Genomic DNA, 14,879 nt, shown 5'->3' on the forward strand with positions numbered 1-14,879 from the left:
CAACCCTGCCTGTTCAGTACGAGGCCAACAAGAAGGCCTGGCTAACACAGCAGTTGTTCGAAGCGTACATTTGCAAGTTGGACAGAAGGTTCAAACAGCAGAATCAAAAAGTTATGCTGTTTGTGGACAAGTGTGCTGCGCATGGCCACATCATAGATCTAAAGGGCAAGGTTCTGACGTTGTTGTAGAAGTCACAGGGAGCTTTTTTCGTTTCTGGGTGCTTTTTTTTGTCACGACGATAGATTAGATTTTTTACAAGTTTTGTTTCAGGAGGGCACATGTAACTGGTAAATGGAGGCCTCAGGAGAACACCTAAGTTTATAATAACGCTGTGTCTAAAGGCACGTCGGATGTACCTGCTTTGCTTCTGTTTGGCTAGCTCCACGGTTCCTGCCTACCGATTTTTGCACATGTTATTACAGAAGGACGTTTATTTAACTCAAAGGGGTCCATTAGGAAATGCTCTTGAAAAGTCGCGGAGAGTAGCATACAAAAAGCCTTGTTGCACATTGTTTTATGCCAGATATCCTGGTACACAGAAACTTCAGGAAAAAAAGGCGGAAAAGGGTGACGTGACCCACGCCCCCCTCACTTTATTCCTGCAACTGCCATTGTTGAGCCCAGTGCAAAGCACAAGAATGAATGATAAATCAGGCACGACATGCTTAATCTGCCTTTTGCACTGCACTGTGGTGCCACCTTAGCCGACTATGCAAGAAACAAAGTGTACAGCATCGGGGCTCCACAGGACAGAAAGAGGCACGCTGCATGAAGCGAGCTGAAGTGTTTTTATGCATTTGTCAGCTGTTGTAATTTTTGTTTTATATGACTGGACGCTTCCCTTCCTGGGCATGACACCGAGGCTGACGACGACTCTGGCACAACTTACAATTGCAAGTCGTCAAAATATGATGATGTGGTTTCATGCAGCTACACCGACAATACCAGTCACTGTGCGATGTGCCTCTAAACAAATACATCGCACTGTAACACAATTGCCTCAGCACCTACGCTTGTATTCCTATTATTCCTATTTAGTCATATTCAGCATGCATCCAAACGTGTTTCAGAAGTTGAAATGCACTACCATGAGCATTCGCCAGCTTCCCACATCAAGTTCGAGCCGGGGTTGATTCTGCCTAGTGAAGGTTAGCCGTATCTTAGCAGACGAGTTCGTGCATTTGCCACTGTTAGACCTACGCTTTTTATTGCTTTTATAGCTCAGTTTTGACCATGGTGGCCATAGCTTCCCGAAGGTGCAGTACTGCGTGCAGAGTACTTATGTAACACTAGAACGGCGCATTTGTTTACTTTGGCATGTGTGCGGCCACCGCTTGCTGCTCGCTTCAAGCACAGTTGAAACCGTGCACCGCTGGCACGAAATAATGGCGAAATGCTCAAAACATTTATGAATACTTCTCATGCGAATATCATAAGCATTGTGTCACTTTGAGGCGAGAAGGCATGAGCATCCCAGGCACTTCGAAAAAGGTGACTTGGTGTTCGTATGCGGCACCTAGTTTCTGTTTTGGGCAGGGCAGCTGCTGCTGATTTTGACAGGTGGTCGTCACCTTTCGTGTTCTTCATCAGCCATATGGTTAGTGTATTCGATAGTGCACTGCTGGAGTAAACTGTGTGCACATAAGCGCTCATTTAAAGAGCACCTATAGCTATCAAGTGAAAATGCCAATGCCTGCCGTACTCGCGTGGCAGTGAGCGATGTTGTTGTTTATGCTGCAGTATCAAAAGAGCCATCACTTGTTGCCTGTTTGGCTTAAGGGGCAAACTGTGCTTCTCAGTAACTAATAAATTTGTCAGCATAACAATACACATAGATCTCCCACTCTACGTAGTTGAACTTTGTTCATGGAAGCACTGGCAAGTGCAACCAATAGCCTTCAATTAAGAATGGTAATATACCGCAGCACTACACCGTGTTGCCGCTTCCCACTTTTTGTGTGTGCATCGTACTATGCTAAGAGTGGTTCACTCCAAGTTGGTATGGCCAAGACTAAACTATAAAGGCAGTTTCCTTCGTTATACTTGCTTATCCTATATTTCATGTTTGTCGGTAGTGGATGAACCCGTAGGCTGTGTTAGGCCTAATGAAGCTGTGCTGAAAGCGATCGACAATGCCTCAAAACTCAATGTGGACAGCTGGCAAGGGCTGGAAATCATGCATTTAAGCTTGGGAAGTATGTTTGCACTGAATTTGAGTGTCAATAAATACATACACAAGCACAATTGCTGCGACATTCACGTTGTCGGTACAATCTTCTCACTCAGCCGCCAATCATATGGTGATTGGCACACTAGTTTTGTTGGCAGCGGCGGCATGAAAGCCTGTCACACTACGACGACTAACTTCATTGGCCGCATTGTTGGTCACATATTCGTCGTACTAGTATGACAATATAGGTCTCCCACTGACGCAGTCTGCCAACTAGTCGGCCAGATGTCGGCATCGGTGTCAGGTCACCTTCTTATCAACATCGGTGTGGTGTCGCCCTATATTGTGACGTACCATATGTTAACCGAATATCATTGTAAACAGTTGAAATTTCCACCAAAACACAGCGCAAATACCGTGGCGCCGTCACTGCACCAACAATATACAAGTTCGTGCCCTCATCGACTATGCTGCAGGTTGCCTGCACTGTTGCATACGCGCACATCATCTGCTGCATGAACCACTGGTGATGCACCAAGCGTTTCCGGCGCTCGCCTCTAGGGTACAGTGCATATGCACTCGGAGCATGCAAAAGTCGAATTGTAATGTACTGTGCTGCTGCCTTTCATTTGGATGCTAGTTCTGGCTTTGCACTGCATACTTGTGGTGCATTGTGTAAGGTATGTCCGAGTTAACCAGGTCACAGTGAGACATCTCTGATGAGTGTTCGATGCCATGGATTATTGCACAGGTTTGCTGGGTGCAGGTGGTAAGTCAAAGGTACCCAATTTTCTCTGAAGTATTGTGGATCAAATTGCTGAAAATTTTGTGCCATTCTCCATTTGACAAGTTCACTGTGCTGCTTGCAAGCAGGACTGTCAATTTCTGGTTACTTGAAATATAGACCACCATCTGCATGAGTGTCTTCTGTTGTTCCCCTCCTTTCGTAGTGGCTTAGCAGCTATGGTGTTGCGCTGCTAAGCACGAGGTTGCAAGATCTAATCCCGGCCACTGCCGCCGTGTTTCGATGGGGGTGAAATGCAAGAAGGCCCATGTCCCGTTCATTGGGGGCACACTAAACCTCACCACGGGGTCAGAATTAATTCGGAGCCCTCCACTACGGCGTTCCTCATAATCAAATTGTGGTTTTGGCATGTAAAACCCCAGAACTCATTCATTTATTCTGGTGTCGTTTTTTTTTCTAAATCTGAAAATATATTTAAAGCTGCTACCTTAGCTCACCAACATCATCATTTTTCTGCGCATGCGAAGTATGTACCTCATCTAATACCATAACTCACGTGCACACACATGGAGCTGGTAATATAACAAATACGTAAGTTTACTTGTCAACACGTAAGCATATTGTATCGGCAGGCTCCATTTTAATTAACAAACTGTGGGCCATACAAATCTTTCATACAAGCTCACTATTCTCACTAATCCCGCCGTTCATTTTTACGCAAGCTCTCACTATTCCTCCGTTGTCGGGCGTGCCAGCTTTTGCATCCTATGTACTGTTTTGTGGAATGTATCATTGCTTGCCATGGCAGAATTTGGCCATGTTTACCATAAAAAAAGTGTGTATTTAAAGAAACCAGAAAAGCAACACAAAAGCTCTGATTGCTTAGACGCAGAAGGGCTTCACACATGCTTCTATCCAGAAGGCAGTAGACCTACTTGAATTGGTGTGATAAAATAAACAAATGTTAAAACTCATGTGTCCTCATGTTCCGCATGATTGATTTAAGGAGCTAGCATTACGATAATTGGCTTGCTTTATTATGTGTCAACGACACCAAGAATTAAAATCAATGAGTGTCCTGTATTATGAATTAAAAGCAAACTTATTGACACTTTGCCATGCCCATTGTACCATTAGTTTGTGCATTTCATAATTATTTTTCACATTTCGTAATGGACAGGATCAGGAACTCGCACATTTTCTGATAGATGCCAGACTTGGTGAATGCAACTTTGTTTTTGATAGGGATTCACCTTTATTGCAATAGTTATGACATGGACACTCAAGGCACCAAGATGTCCCACAACGATAGCACATGTGTGGACCGTACACATGGGGTCGAAAGTAACATAATTTGCTATTGTTGCGAGGGTAAAGAATGAGAAGTAACTCTATCAGTGTTACTGACGTACTGGTATGTTACCATGTGTGCAACAAACACAAAGCTAGGTAGGAGATAGGAAACAGCAAGGGTACATTTGCCATTATCCATGTCATTTCTTCCCTCTTGCATAACCAAAAATAAACCATTGTGTTTGTTTTTTTAGTAACCGAGAAAAAACCCAACACTGGGGGTGTGTCACTTCCTGAAAAATATGACATTGAATAGGTTAAGACAAGAAGCTTGCTGCCTTTTTTAATGGTAAGTATGTCAGAAGTTTTATAAAAGTGTGAGCAACATGCAGTCCGTTTGGCTCCAAAAACAAAGCCATACGGCCACACCGTCGTGCTCTGATCAATCCATTTGACAGTAGAGCCAGGCCAACATTCTGCCTTCCACTGCTGGCATGGCCGTTCTGCACAAACACGCACTAGCGTTCCTTCTAAGCAGCAGTGGGAAAATGCTTGTCCATGTGAAACACAGTAAGTGTCAAACTAAATCTTTCTAATACTTTCATTGGGCACTGACAAGGCCGACAGTTTTGCATAGGTCTCATTTCATCCACCAACAAGGTGCAATACCAGCATTATGAGGCGCCTGGTAGCTGCTAGGGCAATGTTTCTGCTGTGCATCAGCAGTTGTCTTGCGCACTGCATTACCATGTCACCCTCGCATATTATTAGAACACTGTCAGAAGAGCTCGCGTGCAACACTGTATACTGCTGTAAGTGCTTCGCATTTCAAACTGTACTGCCAGTATTTTGTAGTGATTATGCTGAACCAGACAATTTCTTGTCAAACTGTCAACTGCTTGAAAAGAACCCTACTCCTGGAGGCTTACTTCTTGGGACCATTTCCTCTGTATCTGCAGAGCTGGGAGACACGCCTTAGGTTGGAGCTGTCTCGTGCCATCAAGTGTCCCTCGGTGCAGTACCACTTGGCAGGCACCAAGAAGGTTCAGCAGATGCTGGCGCAGCCGGACGTCCTCGAGCGCTTCTTCACCAACAAGGTGACTGCCGACCGCATGAGAGCCACCTTCACGGGGCTATACTCCCTTGACCTGGTGAGTACCTCCCACTCTCATTAGCCTCCTGCGTCACCATTAAGGCGCATTCACACTGGCAGTTAACGGTGGTTGTGACTGGCGACCAAGGAACAGCTCACAGCAACCAGTGCTATGCTCCAGCTGCTCACTCTGCCGTCGCCTTGTAGAATAAGTGTAGCATGTTTAGATGTCGTGCTTTTGTGCTGCTTGTATGACTGAAAAATAGAGCAGCGAGTGGCTGACCCAAAAGAGTAATTTTTCGACCAGAGTGAGCATTTGCAACTACATGTTTGCGACCAGTCGCTTTGCAACCAACTTCGTGTAACATCTGCCAGTCGCAGGTGTGAATGAGGCCTTACTGTGAGGACAATCAAGAGCTCGAAAGTGGGTTTGCCCTATCTATCTGTTCAGTGTTGCCAGGGTTTGTGTAGTTGTCATGCTGCTGTCATCATCATGCTACTTCGTCAACCTCACCAAAAATTCTGCATGTCCAACATACATGTTGGAATCTACGTGAACTGAAGCTTTCATGAACGGCTAACTAAATACTGTAAAACTAAATTCGATGCATACGATAATCTTTATTTCAACTCTGTGCATTGTTAATATTGTGCAAAGCTTGTGTTAAAACTCTGAACCATTCACAAACTGTGGCGAAATGAAATGCAAACAGCAGTTCAGGCGGATGCACACTACGAGGCATCGCTACAGCGACGTCGCGAGTTCGAAGGTAATGTTTGATGCTTGGCAAAGGAAAAATGGTCGGTAGAGGTGTTAGTAGAGAACAGTTCAAAATATGTGGAAATTCATTTAAGCTTCCATATCCTTCACATCATAGTGGCACATAAACATTGTAGGAAACTGGCCAATATTGGACACATACCCAGTAGCCCAAGAATGGTGAAGCCAAAGTATAAGAAATATAGGAAATTCAATGAAGCAGTTGTAAATCATGCGCTATTCCATTGTCTGCATTTTAGGCTGACCTTATACTTCCTGGTACTCTCTGGCACTACGTTGATGGTCAACGTGCAGTGATAATGTACGCTGGTATGTTGGAGATCGTATTCAGCATGCATATAACAACATCAATATGTAAACCCACATAAGTATCCTTCAAGATAATGAAGACTGATGGACGAATGCAGCACTGTATTCGGCTAGGCAAAGAAATCTTTGCTTTAAAAAACAGAAACTTAACAAAACTTTTCACTTCTGCCACTGGGAATCGAACAGCTGCCACTGCAGCCAAGTACTGCTGGTCACCTCCGTATATCTTCTGCCTACTGACCGCCTACTGACTCCAGCGTGTAGAATTGTACTGCCACACGCTCACTGTATTAAATTCAGCACTTCAGCTGCCTGCGAAGCCTCTCTCAAGTGGCGCTCCCCTGAAAAAGCAAGGTGGTTGCTTCTACCTGTCGTAAACCAAGGGGAGTCCAACGGTGGAGCTCGAATCACGCTCCTTCCGCAGCTGAGGCAGGTGCCCTGCTCACTGGGCCACAACAGCAACACTGCTTTAGTCTGGCCTCCAAATATCCACTTACAGTGGCTAGAGTTATATTTCAAGGTGGGGCCTTATTCCTACATACCAAAGCAACGCTTTCCTTGCTTTCTTCATCCCATTTTGCGGGTGCTGGCTGTATTGAGGAGCACTGTCACCAATTGATAATTCGGACTTGACAGGAACTGCCAGAAGGTCAGAATAATCGACAGCTTGAAATGACAGTTTGCCAGCAAATGAGTGGCTTTATTTGCTCAAGTGGCCAAAAAAAGACATTGCTGCACAGATACGCTTGCCTGCTACCTGGTCAGTCCTTACTTCAACCATTGTCACTGTGTTGCTTTGCTGCAGATAGACTAAACTACAGCCTACGTATGCAATGAATCGTTATCGCCCTGGTAACGTAACAGAAGTCAACTGCGCCGCTAGAACAGCCACATAATCACGGGTTTCTTAGTGTGCATGGTTCTCAGTACGTTCATGTCAGTGGACAATGAGCACCAAGAAGCATGGTAAATGTTGTGTCCAGCAACAATAAATGTAGCAGCAATAATATGGAGCGAAGAATAGCTCGGAATGCAAATTAACACTTGCCTGTGAATGCAAAATGGGACAGCATTGATGCACCGTGATGAAACGGGGACATAGTCTGGTTTCAGTCACCTGTGTCTGCAGCATTAAAGCTTTAAACTATTGAGCAAGTTGTGTCACAAGGAAAACATGTCCAATTTCATCGTGTGCTCTGCTTGCAAATTTTTCTTGAAAAAAGGGCAATGCTCCTCACAAATACCAACAAAAGCTTCACTTAAACTGATTTCTGCAGTGAGTGGAATCCGCATAATTCTTTTACTATTTCACTTGTAACCTACGAGCCTCATTCACGTTTTGCTTGCGCCACCTTCAAATTTAAAAACAAGTTAGAAGCGAAAAATTACGAATAGACCAGACTGATACAAATACTGCAAGCACGGGACACCAAGCGCATTTGTTTGTTGAATTTGCTTCAGTCAGATGTTTGCATAGTTTTTGTGCATAAATATAAGTATGTTAGGTGACTAACCTACTGTAATATTTATGAAATTTTAAAAGCTTTTTGCGACAGTGCGACTGCCAGCCAATTCGTTTTTCTCAAGCCCTACGACTGCATTGTCATTTACTCTTTATTGCGTGACCTCTTCGTCAGTGTTGCCATGTATGTTGGCTCCTTCTTGTCATGCCAACACCACAGATGCTCAGCATCGCTTCCTGCTGGTCTGCTCCACCATTTTCTATGCCCATCCACTGCCTTCAAACTTATTGGCATGGACCTATACAGTCCCATTCTGCTCGCACCCACCGGCCCGATATGCCGAGAAGTCCAGTGAGCTCGCTAGCGTCCACTGGAAATATCCACTAGATGTTCTTTGGACCTGCGTATACCTAAAGTGAGTGTCTGTTAGAGGTCACTTAGGTCCACTGGATTGTTACCTCTGTGGGTCATCTCGAATGTTACGCTGACACCATGCCTAGTGGCTATGATGTTGCCTGTGAGGTCACCGAGTTTCATGCACGCCATCTCTCTGGACCACGACACTCCTCATGCCCCCCTTTGTGACTGTGACAGGACATTACTTTCCTGTGTTTTTGTTGAAGTCTATACCCTGTGAACGACACAACATTGGTGAACCACCCACAAACTCATGGCCTTAACATTACTTTCGTCAAGCTTTGTCCAATATGATCTCTATTTATATACAACTCGATAACACCAACTGGGATATGATTTTACCTTCTTTTCACATGCGGACGCACCCTGTTATCTGTCTTGGACACCTCTATCAGCTTCAATTCCACCATCTTCCTTTTGGAACCTGCCACTTCAACCGCACACCATCCACAAGAGTTAGCATCCCACGTCATCTGCTGTTGTCGAATTCCCGCTCCAACATGGTTGCCATTCGGGAAGACAAGAAAGTTTGCTGAGATGCAACGCACCACATTGCTTTGTTTCACCCAGGCAGTGAAGTCCTAAAATGAAGCTTTAGGATAAATAATTATTTCATGGCTAACTAGGTCCATACACCATTCCACGGAGAACTTTTCTCCTGCACCATCGCATCACCCTTGTCACCACGGCTACTGTTACATAGTTACGACACACGTGCCGTGTCTTAGTGTATGCGACAGCACGCCGTTCGAAGGTTGGAACATGTATCTTTATTGTTTCCGTCTCGGAGCGTATATATACGAAACAGAGAGGGGGAAGGGGAAAGGGAGAACAAGGGAAGGATATCAAACGATAAACGCACGTGCCGTCAGCGCTTGCAAGGCAGTCTGATTGCGGCTGACGTCACTTTACAACAGCTACCAACCACTGTCGCCGCAGCTCAGCAAATGTCTCGGTTTCTCACCTGTAGCTATACATTCACCGTTCCAACCCTCTCTAAACTGTGGGTGCTTCCATGTTGGGTGAAGGTTGGTGTGTGAGATAGGTGTCTGCTTCATTGTTATCATATCTATGTGCAGTAGAACCTCGTTCATACATACTGAAAAAAAAGTGTGAAACAAAAAACATACTAACTTGGAAAAATCACGATCTGAAAACACTTAAAATTTGTCAGACTCAGCTGTAGTTGATATCTACATAGTGCAAAGCGTTGTGTGAATCATCGCAGCACGAGGCACCAACTTGAGCAGAGCTGGTGGTGCGTGCGCGGCATTGTTGTTTTTGCTGCTTCAGCAAGCTTATGTTTGCACCCCTTAAATTCGACATGGGTCAGCAGCTTCTTTGAATGGGACATTTTGACGGGAAGTTTTGACATGCTCACACGGCACAGATTATTGTGGCATAAGACATGAAAGTGCATTGAGCTGGTGGGGCTCTAGGGACCAGAGAGGCTCATTGTCATTTTCCTATTGCGTAGTTCGTGACAGGAAACCAAAACGAAATCGACCTGGTGGTAGACGCCGGAATATTATGCCTACAATGCCGTCAGAGTGAAACATGACGCTCACTTTGTGCTGTCTACAGTAGGGAATGGTGGCGCATTTGGGTTATCACCTATTAAATACGTGCAGTGTGCTTCGAACGGCACTATACTCCATGCACTGTGTCTGTCCCATCTTGGAATTGTGCTTACTCGTATTCAGTTGTTAAGCATGAACAGCCTAGCCCAGCAACAAATTTTTTAAACTGTGAAATAGATGCTTATCGCAGTAGGGTTGGTGGCAATAGCTGTGAATGCGGCATGTGACAGCCCGGGAGGGGTTTTTCTGGTACCGGAACAGGAAAGTGAGTGCGCACCAGCATTTTCACGTAAAACTGGTGGGAAAATATTGCAGGGAAGCTACTGTGGCAGAAGCTACTGTTCTTGACTGCACACTTTGCACCCTGGTTACATGGAATCTAGCAGCCGGCACATATATCATATGACTGCAGTTTGGCAATGTACTGAACGTTAGCACTCATAAAGAATGTGTTTTTCAGGAATGTAAGAACTGGCAAAAAAGCAGCGTAAGAGTATTTGGATCGTTGGATTAAAGCATTCCTAGGGTACTTCATGCACTTTCTGGAGGCTACCTACGTTTGTGTCTTTGTTTCCATCTATGTATCCTTGTCTGCTTGTATCCAACCATTTTCCATCCCACCTGGGTCACCGAGTAGTCAGTGGTGGATGGGTAGTGTATCACGCTGCTGTGCCTAGCTAACAAGGTCCAATAACCAACCGTCGGACCAACTTCACTCACTGAGTGCGTGGCAGTGTGTACATTTGTGCCGCTCTTCAACAGACGTCTTTCACGCCGACATTGGTCACTGTAGACATGGGACTGGATAGGTACCACTGTCGGAAGGCACTCTGACGGTGACTTTGAGCACTGGGTTATGTGCCACTCGGTCTGTGTTGGTCTTCAATGAACCTCTTGGATGCCAACTTGGGCAACTAGGTATGGGCCACTAGGAATGTTCCGCTCTAAAATGAGGAAAACGATCCCTTACATTTCTCCAATGCTGAGCAAAATCAAAGCCACATTACAAAGGTTCCTCAAGGACAGCAACTCAACACGTTAGCAGGTTGCGCCACAAATGCACTGGGTATGTGCCATTCTTCAAGAACGTCTCGCCAACTTGGGTCACCGAGTATGAGCCAGTCAGTGTGTGGCAAGCGAAGGAAGAATTCTCAGCGTTCACAGAAACCGGTGCACTGCACCTCTCATCTCGGAGGCAATGCATGGAATTCTCGGCATTACCACCTGATGGCACAGCGTGTGCAGAAAGAAGCACAAGAGAGGAGCCCTGTTTACCACATCACTCCTTTCTCAGTGTTCACACACAACAGCGTGCCATGCATATTGGAAGTCACTTGCAGGCTTCGCAGTGGCAGTGCTAGGTGGCGCCCAGTGTTCTTAGGGAAGTGCAAACGGGAAGCCCCACTGCAGTACATTCCTCATATATAACTCTTTTTCAACGGTTTAAATACATTGTGGCATTGTATTGATTCAATGATAACGCATTACTGTCGACAGTCATCATGAGATGGGTTCTGCTGCAATTTTCTTTGATCTCGGTTTCGATCATTGGCACCAGGAAATCGCACATAACGGGATAGTACCAACGAGGTTCTACTGTACTCATCATTATCACTTATTGCCTTTTAGATTGGGTCGGTGTCATGTAGGGGCTCTAAATTAAAAACATTGAGTCAACCACTCAACGTCTGACATTTGCTTTATTCCTATTCACTTTTATTAATCTTCTGATAATTAGTTTCAATGAATGCAAGTTGATTGTACTTGATTGTCAGCCTTATCCTCTGTTTGGAAAAGACAACTGTGTAGCCAAGGTCTCAATAGGACTGCTGCATTTGTTCTGTGTCTGTTCCACTACTTTGTTTGCAGAGCTTTCATGTAATCGAATTTTTAATATTTTCTTATTGATTATAAGTTGGACGAAAACAAGAAACATTAAAGGAAAAATAATTGAGAGCATTGGGTGCAGAAAGCATGCAGTATGTCTAGCAATCCCTCTATCTTGCAGCAGCTTCTTGTGCAGCATTTGAACTCTGATGGGGTTCTTCATTGCATTGTCAGAACTTTGCCAGTTTTGCAACAACCAGGTTTTTTAGTTGGCATTTTAGCAGCTACCAGTTTGAAAGCTACTTAGGAGTGCATTTGCAAGGGATGTTTTACACTGTGATATCATTGCCTCCGACCCTGACAGACTCCAAAAGGGCACAAGGCAGCTGAGGGAGCTATCGCAAAGCCTCACAACTATGTGCTGAAGCCACAAAGGGAAGGTGGAGGTAAGTGGTCCTATTGCTTCATTGTTATCAGACTGTAGAATCAATTCCCACTTTAAATTTTCACATTGCGCGTAGCACTAGCCTGTGATAAATACAAGGTTTCTTTTTCTTTTTCTTGAATCCTTCATAAAAGAAAGGATGAATGCCAACTTTGGTGGGTTTCTTGGAAGCCAAGGCTGGTTCTGTTAGATCTGGAGAGCTCTTTGAGTAAAGCATACACACAACCCCTTGTTCTTTTTTTCTTTGATGTTTTTATTTGTTTTTTCTTTTGTTATTGAGACGAAAACAAATAGCAGTCTTTGTGACCGTATGCTGGTGAGAACTACTCCCTTTCACTTTTTATTAAATACTATGAGATAAACATTACACAAAAATTACATAAGATTTTTATGTTTAGTAATATTTAAATAAAACAAAGAAAGTGTAACGACACTAAGGTTTCTTGTTTACTAAAGTATGTGCTTTGGCTGTGTGGCCTTTTCTATAGCAGAGTGACAGTGTCATGTTGTGTCATCCACTAAGCAAGGTTTATGTTTGTTGCCATGTGTATTCAGGGCTTGCACCTCTTAACCCTTTCAGTGTCAATGACACAAATGTACGGCACTGCGAACAAGTCCAAAATGGTCGATGCCGTACATTTATGGCGCCGTCTGTACATTTAAAAAGCCCGCCAATTTTCTAACTTTTTATTTTCTGTCATGTGCTGCCACTATGTGTGAATACAGGGAATTTTTTTCGCGTGCCTCTCTCTCTCTGTTTTCGTTGCACGGTTTGTTTTAGAGCTAGTTTGCTCCCACGCGTCTATATACCACCGCTCCCACATTGGCGCGCACGCGGGCGGGCAGTGGTTTGGGTTTTGTTCTGCGGGCAGTTTCGGCTTCTTGCGCTCAAAAAAGTGATGGCTATCTCGTTACTAATATCTCAAAGGGCGACCACTTGTTTCTCGCTCGTTTAGTGCTCACAGGGGTGCGCATAGGAAGGATGCCGCCATGCATGCTTTCCGTTGCTCTCCTTTTTTTTTTTTTGAAACTCGCGAAAACTAATTGCCCCTGGCTGACGATACGATGAAGATTAGCGGAAGTTTGTCACAGGTTTTGTTTTTTTGACAGGCACACGACCACGCAGTTTTCTTCAGTGAGTGCGCCTTTGCAGTTCAATTACTCTATGGATGTACATATTAGTGTAAGAGCAGGAACATTTGAGTCTTGCTAAATATCCTCGTGTGTGCATATTCAAAGCCTTGAACTATGTATAACAATGCATCAAATTTTTAATGCTTATACGTTTATTTCCTTTTTTATTGTTATTCATGAATTAAGAGTACATGTATACCAATACAAAATACTTTTTTCTCACTTTACAGTCACCCTAGAAAAATTACGGTAAATTTTTTCCAACTCCCTAAGAATTGGAATCTCCAATAAAAAAAATATTGACCCTGGGCGGTCGCATATGGCGAAAAAAATTGACCCTCAAAGGGTTAAATTGTCATGAATCTGTGCATGGAGCGTATTTTGCACATAGTGAAGACACCTAGTACTCCAACTAGGTTGAAAGGGCAGTGAGACACGTTTCGAACAATGTGAAATGTTCCTACTCTGTAAGCAAAGCTGCTGTGAACATGCCAGCGAAACGTTATTCCACTGCATGCAACGAGGAACCTGCAATCACATAATATATTGAACTAGGGTCTGTATCTGAGCTAGTTGGTAAGGTGACATCTTAAGGCAGGTAATGTGCTTCCACTGTCCATGTTTTATTTGCAATTTACCTGCCTTAAGGTTCATAATATTGTCGCGGTACAATGCGGGCAGAACACAGGGAGACGTTCTTCACGAACAACAGGACAATCTGTTCAAAAACAAACAGAGCAGAGACACGTCTTCTTCGTCATCAACTAATCTCTGACCCTCTATAGGTGGAGTCCGTTAGTGCTCCCATCGCCGTCGTCGTCTGCATAGAATACACGCGTCATTTGTCCCTCCCTACGAGAGCATCGTCCCGATGCTAAACAAGAAATGTCACTTGCGGGAAGTAAAGGCCGCTAGCATAGTCATTCGCTCACATACGGCTTCATGCGCACAACATGCACAAGTTCAGGACGGTGTGTGTGGCGCCGCGTACAGTTGGGATTATCAGGAACGACCTCGTAGGTGACATCACTGAGGCGCTGCAATACCCGATATGGTCCGAAGTATCGCCTTAACAGTTTCTCGGAGATGCCTCGTTTCTGTATGGGTGTCCAAACCCAGACTCTGTCGCCGACTTCATAGGTAACTATTCTACGGTGAAGATCGTAGCGGCCTGCGTCGTAGTCTTGCTGCTGGCGGATCCGCAAGCGTGCGAGCTGCCGAGCTTCTTCTGCGCGTTGCATAAATACATAGGCTTCCGTATCAGTGTCGTCAAAGTCGTGTGGAAGCAATGCATCCAGCATCGTTTGTACATCCCGTCCGTGAACAAGTGAGAACGGAGTCATGCGCGTTGTCTCTTGTTTCGTCGTGTTATATGCAAAGGTGATGTAAGGTAGGATGTCGTCCCAATTTTTATGATCAACATCCACGTACATGGAGAGCATGTCTTCAATTGTTTGGTTTAAGCGCTCTGTTAACCCATTGGTTTGTGGATGGTAGGCGGTGGACTTTCGATGGGCCGTTCCACTTAGTAGCAAGATGTGATCTAAAAGTGCAGCCGTAAATGCGGTTCCTCAGTCGGTTATTACGACGGTTGGCGCACCGTGTCACAACACCACATGCTC

The 14,879-nt window shown here is 44.7% G+C and overlaps 1 protein-coding gene across 1 annotated transcript in view; it reads left to right on the forward strand.

The window, feature by feature from the left end:
* LOC126540179 (glutathione synthetase-like) overlaps positions 1-14,879 on the forward strand; it is a 75,815-nt gene that overhangs the window by 42,286 nt on the left and 18,650 nt on the right. The window contains exons 9-10 of the mRNA XM_050186967.3: positions 5,168-5,359; positions 12,043-12,124. Of these exons, the coding sequence (XP_050042924.1) occupies positions 5,168-5,359; positions 12,043-12,124 (274 nt within the window). The remainder of the gene's footprint in view (positions 1-5,167; positions 5,360-12,042; positions 12,125-14,879) is intronic.

Source organism: Dermacentor andersoni, chromosome 2, assembly GCF_023375885.2.
Source record: "Dermacentor andersoni chromosome 2, qqDerAnde1_hic_scaffold, whole genome shotgun sequence".
NCBI classification, from domain to species: domain Eukaryota; kingdom Metazoa; phylum Arthropoda; class Arachnida; order Ixodida; family Ixodidae; genus Dermacentor; species Dermacentor andersoni.